The following is a 21844-nucleotide window of genomic DNA, read 5'->3' as shown; positions in this document are numbered from 1 at the left end:
ATTTGGACTAGTCCTTTCTAAAACTGTAATACCTGAACATCCAACATCAGAAGGACAAATTCAAGATAGAGTCATTGAACACTGTCATCTTTAGCAGAGAGCAAGGTGATTTCATGGGGTCCATGGACATCCGGGACGTGTACTTGCATGTTCTAATCTGGGAGGGACACCAGTGTCTCCTCAAATTCGCTGGACTGTCCAACCATTTTTTAGTTTGGGCTCTGCCTTTATTGTTGCCCATGGTGTTACTAGGATCAGGGCAGTGATGGCTGTCCTTACGAGATGTTATTCCTACCTGGATGATCTGTGAATTAAAGCTGGCCATTCCCCTACCTTGAGGCATGTACAGGGGACAACACAGACCTTTGAATCTCAGCATGATAGTCTTCCTGGGGCTGCTCTTTGTTACCTTGCAGCAGCAGTGTACTTGGCAGAAAACATATTCCTCTCCTTACAGAGGCTCACAAAGGCCCTGTTTGATTTGGTGTCTGTTCACTTTTGTTTAAAAATCCTTTGCACAGAGCGTCTACTCCTTCAAGGAATGCACTTTGCATGGTGTCAAACCGAGCTTACAGAATTAATTTTACCACTTTGCCCAGTCACTTCATCATATTCTGGGTTCCAGTCACTCATCTGGTGCCTGAATGGTGACTACCTAAACAGGGGGTGCCATTTCTCCTTTGCATACGGAAACCGTTGTCTACAGATGCCTGTCAGGGAGGTTATTACCCTTCAGGGCAGCTTCAAGGTCATGGGACGCCAGGAATCATCATAAATAAATAGATGTAAACAAAAAAAGGCAGTAAATGTGAAAAACAAAAAAAAAAAAATAGGTGAAGTTCTATAATGAGCATCAATATTATTATATAGTTATCTTTAAATATGTCCAAAAGACAAATATAGATGTAAATAACCAGATAGGTTTAGAATACCTGTAATGTGGAGATTAGTGCCAATAAAAATATTATGTCATGTTCCATATTTCAAATATTACAGTATCAGTAATTGCATGGCTGTGTGCAGAAAGTTATTTATTACACTTCTATACATCTTTAGTCTGGTAGTGACATTGTTGTTATTGACACCCCATAACCGTATGAGCAAAATCTATTTGGGAAAAATACATTCATTAAGCATGGAAATGTTATGGCAACAATCCCCATGATTGCTGCAATTTCTTGTGACTTGCTTCAATACCCACATTTTATTTTGACACTTCTGCAAGCCTGAGGGTGTATAAGATTCAGCATTGGTGGGACGCGAGTGTCCCAGGCATGGTTCTACTAGGCAGAGGGAATATTTCATTTCTACTATAAAGAGTGATGATAGTTGTTATGAAAACGTTCTTTTTAAATGCTGTCTTTAGCTAGATCTTGAGCAGCAAAATTGTGTTTTCGTAACAATAATAATAAATCCAAACTAATTTTTAAACAAAAGATTCAGAATTCTAACTCGACCAGATTTTAATTTTCCCCTGAATGCAAAAGATGTCTCCTGAGCATTAAAGTAAAAGTAGTGTCTTACAGAGATGTCATAATTATACCTGTTAATTAGGACCACTTGCCTAATTCCCATCTGTAGATGTAATTCAAACACAGTTTGAAAAATTCCAGTTTTATTGGCAGTAGAGGAATAATGTAAGGCTTATTCATAAAAAAAAAATAAGAAAAATAAAGGCTGGTTTTATAGGAATGCATGGTACCTGAAAATATAGATTTTATAGTTATTACATTAAATGTCCTGGACACCTTCCCAGCACAGAAATTGTAATTGTGAAATAGCATTGCAAATTTAAGTAGCATTCATCACAGCATAAACACAATTATAATACACAGAAATTGTAGGCATATCTGGGCAAATCATATTTTAAACAAAAATTGTAAAATGAAAAGGATACGGCATATTCATATACAAATGCCTAATAATTGATTCAGCTCATTTAAATATACAACATAATGCCATGAATAGCTGATAATGCAAACAGTTATTCAGAAAAGTGCAGCTTAGAACTTAATCAGTATTTTCACGTTCTTGGTAACAAAAATGACACAATGTACCCATCAACACAGTTTTTGAGGAGATTGTAGGGCAAAATCTTGTCTCCAACAACTTTGGTCATGACGCCTGGATACAATATTTTAAATATTTTATGATATATAGGTTTTTAAAAAAAAAAAAAAAATTTCAGCAACATCTTTCTTCAAATGTTTCATCTCATACATAATGTCATCTATTCTCTGTATCTTCATATTATACTATTTGTTATATATGTACTTTAAAAGCTACATAAAGCTTTTGTAAGTCCAGTTTCTGGAAACACTTTAGTAGAGAAATCACAAATATTACATTGATGTTTAAACAAATACTCAAAGTAAAAGACAGAATAAAGCTGCAAATTAGTGTACTTCTTTTTCTTGTTTAAAGGAAAACCTGTTCGGGGAAGAACAAAATCACAATTATACTAACTGAAGAGACAAATGCAATAAAATGTCATAGTTCCGTTATAGCATCTTTAAAATGTCTGTGTGATTACTTTAACCAGGGTCCTATATGTTGTTTTACTGTATAACAGATCATTACAGGTTGTTATGAAACAGAACCAGTATGTAGCATTATAATATTTTGCTGTGTGATACAATTTTCCTTATATTGTATTTGCAGTATGTACTTGTTTACTGCTAATAGACCTTTAGTTACCTGTCTCTGCTCTACAACAATGGTTCTAAAATGCAAGAATGTGTAAAATTCAGTGCACTACCTACTTAAAATTGTATTTGTCAATTTTATTAATTAAAAACATTGTTTATTCTATATAATTACATACACAGTGTACCATGGGAGTCCCATCACTCTTGCACCCCATTCTTTACATTAATTTATTCCAACTTGTGTCGGGTGAGTTCCAGGTCTCCTATGGCTGCTAGTGTTTGAGAGAGACTTGCCTTTAAAGGCTGTGTGCAGGTAAGCATTTAGCCCAGGTAAAAAAGCATAGTATTTGATCATGTTAGGACTGACCAGAAAGGAAAGACTTTGGTGTGAGTTGATAACATTCCCAGTGTTAATATAGAAAAGTAGTTAGTACTGCATTAATTATGTGTTTGGATGAGTGCAGAGTATCCCTGCTTCTTGCATGCATGTGTATGTGTGTATATATATATATATATATATATATATATATATATATATATATTTATTATATGAGTGGGTTGGTATATTATTAAGATTGGTCTCTTAAAAACAAATCACTATCTGGAACTAATGGCACAAATCAATACTGTCCAAGTATTTGGACAAGTATTTACAGGACGGGTACTGTGGAAAGAATTATGTTCTCTACCAGAGTACACAGAGCTTTTAGGGGAGTTGCGGGTCACCAAAAAAACAAACAAAAAAAAAAACCTTTGGAGGGTCACAAATTATAAGTTAGATGGGCTAGAGGACAAGTGCCAGTTTAATTAGCCACGTGTTTTTTTTTTTTTTTTTGTTTTTTTTTAGTAATAGGCCACCGGATTGTGATGGTCTGGAGCATAAATGACAAGGCCACAGCATTTGCACATTGTAGGGGCACCAGTGGGACCAGAACAACTGATTGCATGCTGCCGATTGCTATATAGAGGCAGCATGTGGCCACTCTGTCTACATAGGGGGCGCAGCCTCTTCCTGTACACAGTGCACACCCCTGACCCCACCTCTGCTCCTCCTCCACTGGGTGACCAGGACCAAGCACTCTCCTCCCGTTTCCCATTGAGTTTATCAGCCAGACTTTTTTTTCCTCCTTTGTCTGTCCCCCTTTAAACCTCTTATTATATCTATTCCCCCTGCTGACTTCTACCATTAACCCCCACTTATCCCGTGCCCCTCACAACTAGCTGTTCCTCAGGCCCTGCATCTTTTCACCTTAATGCCATCTCAGGATGGTGATAACAGACTAAACTCATTGCTTTATTTGTTGAATAAATGTATAAAAGATTTTAAATATTTTATAAATAAATATACATTTTAAATGTATTAATAAATCTATGAAACTTTTTTTTTTTTTGCAATGTGTTCATATGAGCTGGCTCACATACGCACAAATATGCAAACAACAGCCTGACATAATTGTTTTTGATAAACTGTGGTGGTAAAGGATGTTTTATCACTGTGAAAAGCAGCAATAAGAAAAGTTGCGTATTGCCACAAATGTGCTGCTCATGATAAATAGGTCCCTATATCTTTGAATGGGATCTCTGTTGCTTTTAACAGAAATAAAATTCATGACGCTCCCTGGCCATTTAACAAAATTATACTGCTTTAAAAACACAAATAATGAATACATTTTTTTTTTTTTATTTAGTTCTTGTGACAGGGGTCTTTTTATAATATAATGAGAGTCCTTAAAATATCAGATTTGTGATTACATAGCATAATTACTTAGTATAGCAATGGAAACTTCCCATATGGATGAAGCAAACGTTTTGTTTCGGATGTCCCACTGAAAATGTAATGTTACAGTCCATGCAATTCCGGTGTAATAAAAATAAACATACTTACAGGCGTTTCATTGTTGACTTTTCTTTATTACTTTCATTTGGCCTTGGTGAGCTAGTGATTATGGACTCCTCTTCCAATGTCACGATATGGTCCTCAGTTGGAGGAATGACACCACTGAGAAAAGTGTTGGAGAGAAGGTTACCTATTAGTTACGATAATTGATTTTTTACTTATTCCAGATAAACAGTTCAGTGTAATTGCACAAAAGGAACATTTTAGGCCCTGCTCACAAAGAAGTATGTTATTTAATAAATAAAGCATGAAGGTATTTACCTTTTATAGCACTGCAACTCATCTTGTGCAACCAAAAGCTGAACCTTCAGCTTGTTCCGCTCCTGTAACACATCCCTTAGCTCCTGCAGGGTAAAGCGTGGTCGGTTTGGATCTGTGAGATCTATAATCATTTTGTCTGGTCCAAGGTCTGTCTGGAAAAAATTATACATTGTGCTTTAATATATATATATATATATATATATATATATATATATATATATATATATATATAATATATATTGTAACAAAGGGAGGCATTTAGCTGGCAATATGCAGAGGAAGCATGGAAGTAGAGTAAAACATTTGTGCAGTAATGCACCTAAATTGATGACTTATATGTAACAAACAATAGTTTAAGTTTGGTTAACTTACATGATAGAGAAATCCTTCCTCTCAGCAAACAGACAGGGTGTGTCTGTTAGTGCAAACAGAGCCAGTGATGGGGCGTTTCCTTTTAAAGAGAAGGTGGGTGTGTCACCTGTCCATCAAGCTAAGGCTGGGGGAGGAGTATCAGGTATAAAAGCTTGTTTGTATCATTTGTGCACGGAGACCAACACTGGGGAAGCTGGCTGGTCTGGAGAGAGACTGTATATGTCTAGCTAGCGTTTAGGGTCTCCATATTTGCTGTGAAATCTGTACGGTGTCAAAACATTTACCATCCTGACAATAAAACGACATAAAAAGGAAGAAGTTGTTCGCGTGTGCTTCAACAGTAGCAGGCTCTTGCCACAAGTGGTGTCAGGAGTGGGATACTCCGGGAAGCATGTTTCCGCTACCCAACCCGCGCATACGTCAACATGGAGGAAGTATTGAGAACCCTCGTGAATGTGGCCGCTGCGCAGCAACAGCAGCAAGCTCAGATGCTACGAGTTGCCGAGGCACAGGTGGAAAACACAAGGCTCTTAAGGGAATAGTTAAGCCAGGTGAGGCATGACAGAAATTAACCACCTGGTCCTGTTCTCCAGAAAATGTCGCCAGGTGATGACATTGAAGCATATCTGGTGTCCTTTGAGAGACTTGTAAAAAGGGCAAAATGGCCTCCTAAAGATTGGGCTGAGAGGCTGGCACCATATCTGACTGGTGAAGCTCAGCGAGCTTATATGGATCTAGATGAGGGGCCTCTGATTATTTGTGCCTAAAGTCTGAGATATTGGCTCGCATTGGAGTTTCCGGGCCAGGCCGAGCCCAGCGCTATCACCAATGGCGCTATGATAAAGAAAAACTGGTCAGAGCGCAAGTGGCTGAGCTTTCTAAAATTTTAAAGAAATGGCTGCAGCCTGAGGAGAATTCGCCTTCTCGGATTATTGAAGTTCTGGCGATAGATCACTGCATCCGGGGGCTGAACCGCGATTTGCAAAGGTGGGTTCTGCAATCAGACCCACAAACTTATGAAGAGCTTGCCACCGTGGTAGAAAGGTTTTGTGCGCTACAGCAAATGACTAAAGAACCTGCATTTGTGCCAAAGCCACTGCCACGCCAAAAGCCATGTTTGACAATCCTTGCTACAGGGCCCAATGGCAAAACTGCTACGGACAGAGGGCCAGGTGCAAAGCTGTCTAATCTGAAGTGTTTTGAATGTGGTGAGCCAGGCCACTTTAAGGCAGAGTGTCCTAAACTACAGGAACCCATGGACTGTTCCGTGGCACATATTGGGCCTGCATTTCCAAGCTGTTTTACCATGAGTTCCACATCAGGAAGTCCTTGTTTGTTCCGGGTGACTGTGCTAATCAACCAAAACCTTGTTCTGGCCTTGGTTGACTCGGGGAGTGAACGCTCATTGGTTTTCAGCTCTGCTTTACCCGAAACCATAACTTCTCGGTTGCCCAAGGTGAAGGTTCTTTGCGTACATGGCACGACAGAGGAGTATGAAAGAACAATACTACCAGTCACACTCAAAGACAAAACTGTTATGGTGGTAGCTGCCATAGCACCTAAACTCCCATATCCACTCATTTTGGGGCGAGACTTCCCACTGTTTAATGATGTCCTCGGTGAGCGGATCCGGCCAGACATGCCGGCAACTGATGCAACGGTCGGAAGCCCGGTCTTAAAGGAACCGCCTAAGAATACACAACATCTGGACATCGATCTTTGGGAACCGCCAAACCGGAATGCAATCCTGGGAGTCACAGCAGGAGTTCCACAAAAGCATCCACCTGCGGTGAAGCATGGACAGTCCAACCTAGTATTGGTCGGTGATGTCGCAGATGAGCCCACCCCGCCTGTCAGTGAGCATGCGGACTGCAATACCAATTTTGTTTCCTCTGCAGGACTTTGCTCGAGACCAACTTAATGATGTCACTTTGGAACATGCCTTTAAAAGTGTGACTGAGGTAAATGGGGTAGCGAAAGCCGCCCAGCCTGCAGAAGGTATACCATATTTTATTGTTAAAAATAATTTCCTGTATAGAGTTGCTAATGTGCAGGGGGGAAAAGTAGAACAATTAATGGTTCCTCAGGTCCATGTACCCCTAGTGTTAAAAGCAGCACACACACATCTGTGGGGGACACCTAGGGGAGGATAAAACATGGGAACGAGTTCTGCTTAGGTTTTACTGGCCCGGGGTACACATGGCAGTGAAAAAGTATTGCCGGTCCTGTCCCATTTGTCAGAGAACCTGTCCCAAACCCATGTACAGGGCACCTCGCATTCCAATACCAATAGTACAAGTTCCCTTTGAACGGATAGCTATGGACCTTGTGGGGCCACTGGAAAAATCCGCACGTGGGCACCAATATATACTAGTGGTGCTTGACTATGCAACCAGGTATCCAGAGGCAATTCCCCTACGAAACATAAAGTCCAGCACCATAGCTAGAGAACTTGTATTGATGTTTACACGCTTGGGAATACCCAAAGAAATTCTCACAGACCAGGGTACTCCATTCATGTCTAAACTGATGAAGGACATGTGCCAGTTGCTAGGGGTTACGGCGCTTCACACCTCTGTATACCATCCACAAACAGATGGCTTGGTGGAACGCTTTAACCGCACATTAAAGCACATGCTCAGGAAAGCAGTGGCTCAAGAAAAAAAAGATTGGGACACTCTTATTCCCTATTTGATGTTTGCCATCCGTGAGGTACCTCAAGCTTCAACAGGGTTTAGTCCCTTTGAGTTATTGTTTGGGAGACAGCCCAGGGGTATCTTGGATATGTTAAAAGAAGGGTGGAAGCAGCAAGGTCCCAGGGAGCCAAATCTGGTACAATTTGTGTCCCAAATGTATGAGAGTCTAGGAAAGATAGGGCCCATTGTTCAGCAACATGTAAAAGAGGCTCAGGAACGACAGAGAAAAAGTTATGATAAAAGTGCTGTTGTTCGATCTTTCAAGCCTGGGGACAAGGTAATAGTCCTGGTTCCCACCCAGGAAAGCAAACTTTTGGCCCATTGGCAGGGTCCATATGAAGTTCTAGAGGCTGTTGGTCCTGTCAATTACAGAGTCCGCCAGTTAGGTAGGAGAAGGGAGGAGCAAATATATCATGTTAACCTCCTTAAACCTTGGCATGATGAGGAAACCTCTCCTCAGGTAGCGAGTACTGCCATTGAAAAGTCTAAAGTGCCCATAGAGCCAGCTTTGTCCATTCAGCAGAGACAATAGACTGAAGAAATTATTCGCCAGAACAGGGATGTCTTCTCTTCCATTCCTGGGCGCACTACCTTAATCGAACACGACATTGTCAGTGCGCCAGGAGTCATTGTAAAGCAGAAGCCGTATCGTATTCCCGAAGCCAGACGGGTGGACGTAAGAAAGGAGATCGAGAAGATGCTCCAGTTAGACGTGATTGAAGAGTCCACTAGTGAGTGGAATAGTCCCATTGTGCTTGTCCCGAAACCCAATGGGACAATTAGGTTCTGCAATGACTTAGGCGCCTAAACAGTATGTCGCAGTTTGATGCCTATCCGATGCCACGTGTGGATGAACTAGTAGAAAATCTTGCTGGTAGCAATTATTTGACAACCCTTGAACTAACAAAGGGCTATTGGCAAGTTCCCCTGACTTCCACGGCCAAGCCAAAGACTGCATTTTCCACCCCTGATGGTCTCTATCAATATAAAGTCCTACCCTTTGGGTTCCATGGGGCACGTGCCACCTTCCAAAGGGCCATGAATAAATTGCTACGACCTCACACAGCTTATGCAGCCGCTTACCTTAACGATGTAGTGATTTATACCCCAAACTGGGGATCACATTTAGCCAAAGTTGAGGCGGTCTTAGCTTCATTAAGGTCAGCAGGGTTAACAGCTAACCCAGAGAAATGTGCCATCGCCATGAGAGAAGCCAAATATTTAGGGTACATTGTTGGTCAAGGGCGTGTAAAACCCCAGCTAGATAAAGTGGAGGCAGTCAAAAATTGGGCAAGACCAGGAAAAAAGTCGCAGTTAAGAACCTTTTTAGGCTTAGTAGGTTACTACAGGCGGTTTGTAAGCCACTTCGCCACTAGAGCTGCTCCACTAACGGATATGTTAAAAAAAAGTTGTCCAGATAGATTAACCTGGTCTGATTCTGCATAAACCGCCTGGTCTGATCTTCGGTTAGCTCTTTGTTCCTCCCCAGTTCTATAAGCACCGGATTTTACCCGGAGGTTCTTCCTCCAAACTGATGCTTCTGGTGTTGGCTTAGGTGCAGTCTTGTCACAGGAGAAGAATGGAGTATAAAATCCTGTCCTGTACCTAAGTCGGAAGTTGCTTCCAAGGGAACAAAAATATGCCACTGTGGAGAAAGAATGTCTCGCCATAAAATGGGCTACAGAAGCTCTGCGCTATTATCTCCTAGGCAGAGAGTTCACCATAATAACAGATCATGCACCATTGCGATGGATGCAGAACAACCGGGAGGTAAATGCCAAGGTAACCTGGTGATTCTTGGCACTACAACCTTTCAAATTCTCAGTGGAACATAGACCTGGGATTCTACACAAAAATGCAGATGCGTTGTCACGAAAATATGCGCTCCTCGCGAAGTCTGCGTCCCCCTACTTGGAGATGCTAGGGGGAGGGATATGTAACAAAGGGAGGCATTTAGCTGGCAATATGCAGAGAAAGCATGGAAGTAGAGTAAAACATTTGTGCAGTAATGCACCTAGATTGATGACTTATGTGTAACAAACAATAGTTTAAGTTTGGTTAACTTACATGATAGAGAAATCCTTCCTCTCAGCAAACAGACAGGGTGTGTCTGTTAGTGCAAACAGAGCCAGTGATGGGGCGTTTCCTTTTAAAGAGAAGGTGGGTGTGTCACCTGCGCATCAAGCTAAGGCTGGGGGAGGAGTATCAGGTATAAAAGCTTGTTTATCATTTGTGCACGGAGACCAACGCTGGGGAAGCTGGCTGGTCTGGAGAGAGACTGTATATGTCTAGCTAGCGTTTAGGGTCTCCATATTTGCTGTGAAATCTGTACGGTGTCAAAACATTTACCATCCTGACAATAAAACGACATAAAAAGGAAGAAGTTGTTCGCGTGTGCTTCAACAGTAGCGAGCTCTTGCCACAATATATATATATATATGGTACCCAAAATGCCCAAACCCATATTAGACAGAGAGCTGAGTTCAGTTGGTAAAGCTCAGTGTAATGAATCAGTTGTAAGAAGAGCCACAAGCACTGTGAAGAAATGTCACATAACAAACCTATAACTAACCTATAACTAATTATTAACCTCTTCATCAACATTTATTTATACAGCATTAGCAAATTCCGTAGTGCTTTACAATTGGGAACAAACACAGTAATAAAATAATACTGGGTAATACAGGCAGACAGAGAGGTAAGAGGACCCTGCTCACAAGTTTACAATCTATGGAATTAGGTATTTAACTGTAATACCAATGAGAAACATGAGACATTTTCCAACTCAGTTTAAAATTAAAGTACAAGAAAACATTATTAGAACTGTTGATCCAACTGGTAAATGTAAAATGAAGTGCCTTTAAACAGCACACATTTATCTGATATGTTAAAAATGGCTGAGGAAAAGAAACTATAATATTCAGCATAAATCACAAAAATTTGCACTGCACATAATCACTAAATTAACACACATAAATGCATGAAGAGTGGCGGACATCTGACTCTTGTGCCTCCTTGCGTCAGGGAAGGGAAAAGAGCCGGTCTAACATAGGCCAAGTACAGTAAGGGTGTGTTCACGCAAACACGGCTGAGGCAGACCAGCACGGAGACGCATAGATGCCTTTGTCATTTGCTACTCCACCCCCATTTAGACTGTAAGCTCTTGAACCATAGGTCTCTGGATAACTGTAATAATTAAGACCCTGATGCCATTTTTATGGATATTTCCATTCTAACCTACAATGATCATAGCTGCATTTCAAAGGGTCTCGGATGCATGTGTGAAAAATGGTATTGGTATAATATATATATATATATATATATATATATATATATATATATATATATATATACATACACACACACTGTATATAAGTGCTGAATTTGGCGTTTTTTTTTATAAATAAAGAAAAATAATTATTATATTTATCATTATCCAGATTAATCACGGAGTAATCTATTTCCATTCTTACAAAACAAACTTAATTGACTTAAACTCTTAGAAACCCCATTGAGGTGTTATGACCAGGGATGGCCAGATTTGACACTATACATTTAGTACAGCAATATAATCTAATTTCTAGTCTGGTCAACTATCAACTTTTAATGTAGCTATCACAGGCATGGTGCTGAATCCAAAAAGTTCTGTGCTCTGCCTCCAGAAGATAAATGATGTGATAAAACTATATTTACAAATAAATACAAGCATGTGCTAACAAGTTAAAAGTACAATATCTCTATCCAACAACAGACAATTCTTAGCCCACAAAAAAATATCCTAAGATACCTGTCCAGTTTGTGGACTTTCTCTCATTAGCCTTTCAACCTCTGCCTTTAGGTTATCTCGTTCCATCTTCAGCTCTTCAGCGGCAAGACTTGACTGGTTCACCAAAGTCTCCAGGACCTCAAGAACACGAACAATCTTAAATTGAAGATCAGCCACAACATCTGATACACCACGGGCCTCTCTGCTGATCTTCAGAAGATCCTTTCCTATTACATGTGAGATATCATACACATCTTCCACTGTCATTTGGAATGGATCTTTATCCAAAGCTGTATCTGGCGACATGTCCTCTGGTTCAGTTTCCATGTTCTCTGGGCGCAACACACTTCCTACCAAACACACAAACAAAATTGAAGTATTCACTTCTCGTGATTAGAAAACAAAAGCATATAAAAGGACAATGCTAAATCTTTTTGAAGGGTGTGCGAGTTAAAAAAAGAAAAGCTAACAATGGCATGCAATCAGGTTAATAGTAAATATAAAATAGCTGTTGGCAGCATATGTAGAACACATAGAGCCTGTATAGAGCATATTGGTGTGCCAGAAACTCAGCGTTTACACAAATACTGAGTTGGTGAGTTTCAAGGTGCTGAGATAAGATGGCATGTAAAGCACCCGAGTGTCACAATTCATATTAATGTTTTTTAAAAAAGTTTTAACACATTTTTGAGACTTTAAAGAAATGCATCAAAATGGTGGAAAAATGACAAGTATGATCTCATAGGGCATGGACAATGTAGCAAACTCTCAAACATCTACAAACACATGTACAAAGCTTATATAATTAAACACACACATAAACTCTTACTTCCAACCATCACATAATATATATGTGTGTGTGTGTGTGTGTTTATTTTTGTTGCTTATTAATTGAAATAAAATTAAAATTACTATCACAAACAATAAAGATATAAAATTCACTGGGATGCCATAGCAAGTAAAACAAATGTATTCTTCATTTAACCAGCAAATAGGGAAATTTGTGAACTTATGCTCATACAATAATTAAGTACCTCAATAATTATGGAAGTAATGAACATAGTAAACAGGTAGAGAGTATGCCATTTACATCACACATGGACCCCTTCACCAACAGATGGTTTAAATAAGTAAACACTGGAGTAGGACAAAGAAATGTGAAAGCTCTCCCCATATGTATGGGCTCTTGTTATGTAAATGTAAGCAAACAGTTTGGCAGCAGAAGTTCCTCTGTCTTAATTTATGCAAAGATAGTTGTCTGAGTCAACTAAGTTTTTGTTTCTTTTCATTGGGGGTCTTACACAGCCTTTACCTGTGCCCATACGCTGCAATTTTTCTGCCAACTAGGTTGTATTAGACAGTATAAAACCTTGTGTTATGTGGTTAATATTTCTTTTCATGAAACAAAGATCTGATTAATTGTAGTAATTGACCCCTACATGTATTATTCACATAAATTCCTGTAGAAAACCCCAGATATTAACTGGGACTCTTTGGATAGCGTTGCTTTTAACAGAAGTCTCCTGGCTTCATTTACAGCAGTAGGTATGGTCATCCCAACCATGCCAATATTACTTGTTTCCAATAGTAAGCAAATTAGTTATTTGGCAGTTAACTATTAATTTAATTGATTTGTAAGGAGCAACAGGGCTCCACATCACTGGACAGGGAAGGGAAACTGAATATACATGAAAGAGAGACATACAAGTAAATACATATGTATGGGACCTACTCATGATAGCTTAAGATCTAGTAAGAAAAGAGCAGAGACAAGAGGAGCAGTATGGTTCAGAGGGGAGACTGGGACATCTATAAGGGTGTACCAGTGTGAGCAGTATAGATTTGGGAGTAGGGTAGGCTTTAGTAAAGAGGGGTCAGATATTATGTAGGGAAGAGTTAAATACTCACTATGTGGAAACACAACACATATCAGTATAACATGTATGCTAATTGTTACACGAAATAAGGAGATGTTTCTCTCACCAATGTCGCAGCCGAGGCCTCCGTGTTGTCCCCAGTTACTTCCTCAAGTCACTTTTAAGTGACTCCACAGACGACTCTGCAGACAGTTACCATGGAGACAACATTCTTCCCTTCACTCCATCTCACCAGCTCGGCCCCCCCCAGACACAGCCAATCACCGTCTGCTGACCGTGCCACGTGATGCGTTTCAAGCCTCGCGATGAGCTATCCAATAGGAGGGCCTACTGATTTCGAAAGCTGGATCTGATTGGTGTACCTACTGTATGAGCGACACGTTATGGACGCTTACTTGACTGTTTCCTACAAAACGCTGCAAGTCTGAGTCGCTGATTGTGTCTCATTAACTGTAAGTATCCCAGCCACATATTACTGCATGGAAATCCGGTATGAGTAAATCACAATGATTGTAGGGAAGTGTCAGGGTGCACATAACCGAAGTTAAAAGTAAACTGTTAATTCATAGACTCACCAGTGTATGTCGGCTTTAGTATATCTGCACATCTGTTTCATACTCATTACTCACTCATACCTATACTGCTTCCGGATATCTCTTAATACATTCCTTCACTCCTACTCTTACACTCCCAACACATCCTGTCCTACACCTACGAGGGTGCTAAGGATCTAACTCTCTCCCATATGTACAAGGGGCACATTCCCTCTCATTCTATATCCTTCTCAATCTCTGCTGTGTTTTACAGCAACTAGTTCTCATGCCTCACGTTTTGCTTACACGTCACTTGTTGTTTTTGTGGATATGTTACACTATCTTTAGTCTTCCCATGTGTGCAGTGACCCACATTTAACCCACTGTCACAGTGTATAGCATTTGGGGGTGGAAGCCAGTAATACACCTTCTGCCTCACTCTTTCATTTACCCTGGTTAGCTGTTAGGTGTGGGCATGGGTACAAGAGTGGTTCTATAATATAAATATATATATTATTTTTTGGAGATGTTTAAACATTAACACAGCTAAGAATCCACTGTTCTTTACAATAACCAATTATTTTCAACGCAACTAGAGAATCAAATACAAATGACAACGCTGATAAGATATATAATGGTATAGATATATAATGAGATATATATATATATATATATATATATATATATATATATATATACATATATCTATCAGTTGCAATATTATTACTGTGGTGACTGTTGCAGAAGTGTTATTCATTGTTTTTACTGTGAATAAATTTGGAGTCCATTCAACACATAACATGGATTTCATTGTGTTGTTCTCTGAGCATTAGAAGGTATCATTCACAACAATTATGATAGATCAGTTCTTAGAGCATTTGTTTCTCACATCTTGAGGCACAGAGAGACCAGGACGTGAAAAAGTCCTATAGGAATATTTATTTCCGACAACTTTTATATGAGGACACTAATCTTGCAGGGTGGTGGTGCATTATGAACAAATGTCACAGTAAATGGGACACCAGTCAATCCCTTGTATGCAAAACAATGGAACTTTATTTTAACTCATTGGGTTTCCAGCATATGACTTTGATTGCAATAATAATGAATTCTGTACATTCCCTATCTCTTCCTTACAATTCTTAAATAATAGACAGCATTCCAAGTTCTCCTGGATGCAATAGTTCTACAGGCTCACTCAGTCAAAAACCCTCTGTGCTCTTTGACAGTGCGCTTTGTGTATGGCTACGGGCAAACACTCTTACTCCAGCTATAGGAAAATGTGACATTGAAACTTCTGTTGCTCATAATCTTAAATAGACTCTTCTGGGTGCAATACTTCAATCAGCCCTCTGTAGCATGCAGACACACAGGCTGTTCCCAGGTGATCACTTCTCTCCGCAAGTTCTGGTGTATGTGTAGGGTAGGCTCTCTAGACTGGAGTCTTTCTGCCACTCACATTATAGGTTTTCCTCCAGGGCAGATAAACATACCTCACTGGAGGCTTGACGCCATCTCTCCTTCATCTCGGTCCCCAGCACTGCACTTCTCTTTCCCGTGTGGGAAAACCCCAGTTCTTTTATCGTCTGAGGTCCACACGTGTTGGCCTGGACGGACACACTAGGCAACTTGCTCCTCGTGCCTTGGCTATGCCCCTTGCAGTGAATCGGCCACCCCCATCATTTATGATGTACCTGCTTCTGCTCCAGCTTGCCCTCCGGGTGACCCTCGTCTGTAGTCACCACAGTGGTGGCCACACAACTGCTCCGAAGGGATGTTACACATAATTTGTGTGATGCTTTATATATACATAACTATGATAACCCTTCTCAAAATAATTAAAATGTATAAACTTGTAATATAAATTCTATTAATGTACTAAGTTATGATAGCATTTGTTACAGTATTCACTGGAATTCAACAATATGTATTATTATTGTATACCATAAGGAATGAGAAAGATGAGATTAGAATCATTTATTGAGTGCACTGTGACACATCCAAGAAAGTGCATTCAATGTAAATGTAGCTAATACTTTTAATTAATAATCTGCACATGCCAGTCTAATTTAATTTCTTTTGGTTTTACAGATTCCTAGGTTAAAAAGAGCATCCCCCCCATCAAAAAAAAAAAAGAAATACCACAAAAAAAAAAGGAACAGTGTTAAACGATCAATGCCCATATAAGTTGGCTAATAAAGTGTTAATAATAACCTTTAGAAGCTTTGTGCATATTATTGGAACATTTGATTTTAGTGTGAACTAGTGAGCAATACACTGACTTCCTATCAGTAGTCCCAATTATGTAATTTACTGCTCGTCTCTATTACCAGAAAGTGGATAGTAATAGAAAACAGTAAATGTAAATTCATTGTCAATCATTTCATATTTATGTAAAGGTAGCAGGACTTTTTCTTATAAATTTGTTAATTTTGCTCTTTTGTATAAAGTAACTTGTATTTTAAGCTTAAAAAAATAATTTGTCAGCTCTTTAAATGGGTGTTTCTACTATTCTGTGCTTTAATATATATTTGTCCTTTATCTAGAAAATGAATGAATGGGCGCCCATAGCAAAGAAATATGACCCTCTTAAAGCTGGCAGTATTGACGGGACAGATGAAGAGCCTCATGATCGCGCTGTCCTCAGGGCGATGTTGGCTCGTTATGTTCCCAACAAAGGTGTCGTTGGAGACCCCCAATTAACTTTGTTTGTGTCCAGATTAAGCCAACAAACAACTGAGGAAAAATTAAAAGAGGTATTTTCTCGTTATGGAGACATTCAGAGTATCCGGTTGGTTAGAGATTTCATAACCGGGTTTTCAAAGGGTTATGCATTCATAGAATACAAACAAGAAAATGCAATAAAAAAAGCATACAGAGATGCCAACAAGTTGGTGATTGATCAACGAGAAATATTTGTGGATTATGAACTGGAAAGAGATCTGAAGGGATGGATTCCCCGTAGACTAGGAGGAGGGTTTGGTGGTAAAAAAGAATCTGGGCAGTTGAGGTTTGGAGGCCGGGATAGACCCTTTAGAAAGCCCATCAATTTGCCATTGTTTCAGACTAATCGCATGGAGGGGCATGGAGAAAAAAGACACAGATCTCGTTCTAGAGAAAGACTTCCTGAGTGGAGAGGAAAGAAAATGGATTTTGCCAGGGACAGAGGAAGAGATGGTCGGTGGCAAGATAAGCCACAGAGTCGAAATGACAAAGAACAGACTGTAGAGAGACATTTCAAAGAAGAAAGGAATAAAGATCGGGAAAGAGATGACAATCGAAGGAAAGAAGTCAGAAGGGACAAAAGTAGAGAGCGAGATCACAGGAAATGAAGATCTGAGGAAGATGTATTATACAACTTGGACTGGGCAACTTCAGATATTTTGCAAATTTGTTTCCAGTTGGAAAATTGTATTATTGTAACATTACATCTGAATTTTGGACATGCACACTTACTGTAAGCCTGTGGAAACCAGTGTTTTGCTCAAAGATGAAAACCTTTCAATACAAGATAAGGCCTTTCACAATAACAAAACGTTTTCAAAATTAAAATGTTGTGTTTTTTTGTTTAAATAGATATATATATATATATATATATATATATATATATATATATATCTGTAAATCCAGCAACTATCTGACTGAAGGCCATATGCAATTGCTAGAAAACTTCTGTGACAGTTTTGAAGTAGCCAGGTCGTGTTATATTGTTTTACTTGCGTAATTGACTATTTTACATATCAAATTGTCACAAACAGGGATAATGTGCCTTAATTACAGTTAGGCGCACTACTGGGGTGGGGGGTGTTGGGCAGTTTCAAAATGTGCAGACAGGTTTAGAGTTAGGAGGGAACGTCACTTAGCCCAACTCTAAATTGCAGTGTAAAAATAATGCCTACTATTTCTGTGCTACATGCAAAAGTAACCAGAATTTTACCTGCATATGCAAAAATAAATTTCCGTGCACCAGAACCAAGTTGCTCCCTTTTTTTTTTCTTTGTGCTTCTAGCTCTAAATAAGGCCCAATATTCCCTTATCCATTGATAGTTTGATGCTTTTATTCCATAAGGCAAAAGTCTTACAGCCAATCCAGTATGAGGAGATGGATTTGTTACGTACATGGCCAACAACATGATAAAAACAAGCCACCATATGTCCTTACAGTAGAGAAAATCCCCAGCATCTGACATCCTTTTAATGCAAATCCATGATGATATCAGGACTAATAAACTATAAGAACTGTATGTATGTACATAATGGGAAAAGCAATACAGAAATGTCTTAAGAGAATTTACTGTTTACATGCTTTGATGTTAATGTCCCTTTTTATTGTTTGTTTTTTTTACTTCAGACTTTGTGTATGGACATTATCACTAAGTATATATTGGGACATTTGTGTTTCTGGAGGAAATGCAAATATATTTCAATGTACATTAAAGGAAAACACTGTGTCTGTAATTAAAAAGTCCTCTATCCAATGGCTTTATACAATTCTTATGTAATAATATTCAAACCATTCTCTTTTTAATACTGTCCTATGGCAAAACCTAAGGTACCCACACTTTGTATATCTGCTTTCTTCAATTAGGCACAATGAACAACATGGCTGCACCCCCTTTTCCCTCTTCTTCTCTTGAGGTGTTGTGCTTGGGTATCCCCACTGCACACATTTAGACCCTTAGGGAATAATGATTCTTGATTACAGCAAAATCATCTGCTATGTTATAAGCACAAGACTTTTGGTCCGTGCTCATTCACTGCTGAAAACAATGCATGCACCAAATTGGTCCATTTTGCTCCTAGGATCAGCCATGTGTGTAAAACGCAATTAACTGTTTGCAGCAACAACTTTTGTTCAGGGTCCAAAATTCAAGGCACCAATGGCTCATTCACAGGCATAATCCTCCCATGTGACTATGCTGTAATAGTGGCATACTAGTGCTAATTAATGTGCAAAGGATCACCTTGCGAAGTCTATAAGACTAGACAGTATGCGGCTTATTCAGCACAGTCTGTTATGGTCAGTGTTGCTTTTGCTGTACATTTCACCCTCCCATCAGAATCTGTTTGTGCTAGAGGCAGGTATAGCACATTTGCCCTTTAAAATGGGTGTCATGTACAGTACATACATACACTTTTTCAAAGCAGTAATATCTCCATGTCCAAAAGAGTATGTTGTGTTCACTAATTAGAAAATAAAGACTTAAGACTTAACCAAATCTTGTTAAAATAAATAATTTGGTATTAGGATAGAGCCCAAACAGAATTCTTAACTCGGTGCATGCACATCATGAATGTATCTGAATTGCCTGCAACCATGTTTATTTTTTCTCTGGTTTTAAATTATCTTGCAATAAACATTGTATTTCCACATTGCGTGATACATGTTTAATTATGCATTTTATGGATAGACAATTTAATTATTTAGCTGGCATGGCTGAACGAGTATGGGCCCAAAAAGACTGCCAATTCTGAGGATCATCTGAACAGTCTTTCAGATGTCAGTTAGGGTAGTGGAAAAATGTGGTCGGCTGAAGACCACATCTGATTATGTTTGTGGTCTTGTGGATATGTGGCAAATTTGTATATAAATATGGCAATTTGCCACTCTGATCAGGCAGCTGGCTTTGATGTATATGGACACCTTTACACTAGGGCAATGGTTCCCAAACGGTGTGCTGCGGTGATCTCAAAGGGGTACCGCGGCCAGGGCAGGTGATAAGCAAGACAGGGGACTACGTGGTAATTACTTTTGCTTAGGGGTGCCTTGAAAATTTTTTGGAGAGCCTAAGGGTGCCTCGAACTGAGAAAGTTTGGGACCCACTGCACTAGGGTAAGTCCCATGAGAATGTAGTCAGACTCTTTCAGATAACTCTGACTTATCTACTACTTATCCATTATGAAGCTGGACAATGCATAAATGGAGAGGTGTTTTACATCTATAGTATGTTTAAAACTATTTAAATACCAGTAGATGACTGAATTATTTAGGTCCAACATACAAGATTTTATATCTATCGTTCTGCCCAAATTGCTTAATCAAAAATCACTACGTTTGATAAGTGTTACAGCAGCTTCTTCCCAGGCATGTTTTCATACATGTCTGCTACATAATAGACTGTCTTGAATGTCAAACCTCAGATGCACAGTATTAAAAGGTATGTTATGAAAGTTATGCCATTGTCTGTAATAAAAAGTTCTTTCAGTTGTACTTTAGCTCTTTCCTATCCACACTCACTCAGTATCTCCTTGAGCATAGTAATGATGCATAGAAAGAACAATACATTACACCTTCATGTCAATATGTTCATCTGGATATAAAAAATATAAAACAAGTATGTTCTGTAGATATGAGGAAGCAGACTTCTGTTATTTCACATATTGTAATCTAGTCTGATGAAAAGAAGAAAATGTATGCTTGTAGTTTCTGTTTAATTAGGTAATGGTTTACTTTGGGTAGTAATTCTTAAAAACAAATTTGTCTTATTTGTAATGTCTGTTATCTGTTTATTTCCATATTTTATAAAAGTTGGCTGTTAGTCATGTTTTTATTATTATTTTTCTGCAATGCCCTAACAAAAATACTGTTTACCATACGCTCTTTCATATAGCATCAAGTTACACAGTAACTTGATCAATATTTGCCTTTTGTTATTCTTAAACTGTGGCATTCAACCACTGTTTTGTTTTGTTTTAAGCAGGAAACCCCAAGTATCAGTATAGCATTATTCTTAGTCTACAAGTGTCAATGTGCCATTGCTTTCAGACTATATTTATTAAACTGCGGGTTTGAAAAAGTGGAGATGTTGCCTATAGCAACCAATCAGATTCTATTTATTTAGTACATTTTACAAAATGACAGCTAGAATCTGGTTGCTATAGGCAACATCCACTATTTCAAACCCGCAGTTTAGAAAATATACCCCCAAATATGTTGGTTCCCCATAGAATACATTGGATGTCGATCAGGGATCTCAAAACCAGATTTTACGACCCAACTCACTAGTGTTCTAAAATTCAAAGATTCCATTGAATTTTTCTTTTTTGCAAGAGTTCTTGCCATTGCCAACTGTATGAGTCATGAATATTCATGAGAAAGCTTTTCAAGTGACTAACAAAGACTGACATCACTGAGACATGTGCCAGGTCTGGTTCAGCCCACACAATGACAGCCTAAATGGTGTGCAGGTAAAAGGTACAGTTTTAAAAAAAAAAAAAAAATCACCAAGAACCAAAGCACTCCGGTTTTGTTTTGGTTTTTTTGTTTTCTTGCTCCTCCGCTATAAAAAGGTACCACTAAAAAGTACTCTGGGTCTTGTCTGTTTGTTAATGCTATTTTCCAAAATAAATAGTTATAAAAAAAAAAAAAGTACTCTGGGTTATTGGGTTAAATGTCTAAGCAATTATAGTTTCTGCAGCATGCAAACACCTTCCAACGTTTCTTCTTCTTTTTTTTTCTCCAGGAAAACATGTAAACCTGTGTAGCGTGTTATGTGTGGTTATTGCAAGGTGAAATGTTTTCAGGCATGTAAGGCAAGACAGAAACGTCAGCTGCTGGATGTGCACACACATTGTCTCTGCTTTAGTCACATGTGCTGTAACGCTTCTTGTCCCTGTTCTGTGTAATCGTCATCTCTGTTGAAATCTGCCCAGACACCAAAGGATTCCTGTAAGGTGGCGTTCTTCTGCATCATGGGCATCCGCTTTTTATCCCTTGAGAAAAAACTAAACCTGGGGAAAGAGAATAAACCGTGTCACATATAAAGTACAACAATGACTTCACTGCTGAGAGAT

General features: G+C 39.0%; 3 protein-coding genes across 5 annotated transcripts in view; 1 reads left to right on the top strand and 2 right to left on the bottom strand.

Annotated features, from left to right (window-relative positions):
- Positions 1-1598: 1598 nt before the first annotated feature.
- RILPL2 (Rab interacting lysosomal protein like 2) lies at positions 1599-13776 on the bottom strand. The gene is made up of 5 exons (XM_075177378.1): positions 13624-13776; positions 11662-11990; positions 4807-4958; positions 4534-4647; positions 1599-2430 (listed from the first exon to the last, which is right to left on the bottom strand). Exons 2-5 carry the CDS (start codon positions 11965-11967, stop codon positions 2397-2399), a joined length of 606 nt encoding a protein of 201 aa, XP_075033479.1. The 5' UTR covers positions 11968-11990; positions 13624-13776; the 3' UTR covers positions 1599-2396.
- An 89-nt stretch (positions 13777-13865) lies between these two features.
- On the top strand, positions 13866-19421 carry SNRNP35 (small nuclear ribonucleoprotein U11/U12 subunit 35). The gene is made up of 2 exons (XM_075177364.1): positions 13866-13969; positions 16597-19421. The coding sequence occupies exon 2, from the start codon at positions 16600-16602 to the stop codon at positions 17380-17382; it is 783 nt and encodes a 260-aa protein (XP_075033465.1). The 5' UTR covers positions 13866-13969; positions 16597-16599; the 3' UTR covers positions 17383-19421.
- The window catches only part of RILPL1 (Rab interacting lysosomal protein like 1), a 38888-nt gene continuing 34691 nt past the window's right edge, over positions 17648-21844 (bottom strand). For 2 of the 3 annotated variants that reach the window (XM_075177325.1, XM_075177342.1), the window contains one exon: positions 21690-21781. In XM_075177325.1, the coding sequence (XP_075033426.1) occupies positions 21776-21781 (6 nt within the window). In that variant the 3' untranslated portion in view covers positions 21690-21775. Of the gene's footprint in view, positions 21782-21844 lie in introns of all 3 variants that reach the window. The other variant, XM_075177334.1, reaches the window with a different exon arrangement.

The sequence above is a fragment of the Mixophyes fleayi genome, chromosome 1, assembly GCF_038048845.1.
Source record: "Mixophyes fleayi isolate aMixFle1 chromosome 1, aMixFle1.hap1, whole genome shotgun sequence".
Lineage (NCBI taxonomy): Eukaryota > Metazoa > Chordata > Amphibia > Anura > Limnodynastidae > Mixophyes > Mixophyes fleayi.
The sequence above is the reverse complement of the archived record's forward strand: the minus strand, read 5'-3'. Positions and strand labels throughout refer to the sequence as shown.

Excerpts from the sequence above, each read along its gene's own strand:
- RILPL2 (XM_075177378.1), bottom strand. The coding sequence starts at position 11,967 with ATGGAAACTGAACCAGAGGACATGTCGCCAGATACAGCTTTGGATAAA. Across the intron at positions 4,959-11,661 it reads AAAGTCCACAAACTGGACAG|ACAGACCTTGGACCAGACAA; the intron begins GTATCTTAGGAT and ends AATTTTTTCCAG. Across the intron at positions 4,648-4,806 it reads GAGTTGCAGTGCTATAAAAG|TGGTGTCATTCCTCCAACTG; the intron begins GTAAATACCTTC and ends CACTTTTCTCAG.
- SNRNP35 (XM_075177364.1), top strand. The coding sequence starts at position 16,600 with ATGAATGAATGGGCGCCCATAGCAAAGAAATATGACCCTCTTAAAGCT.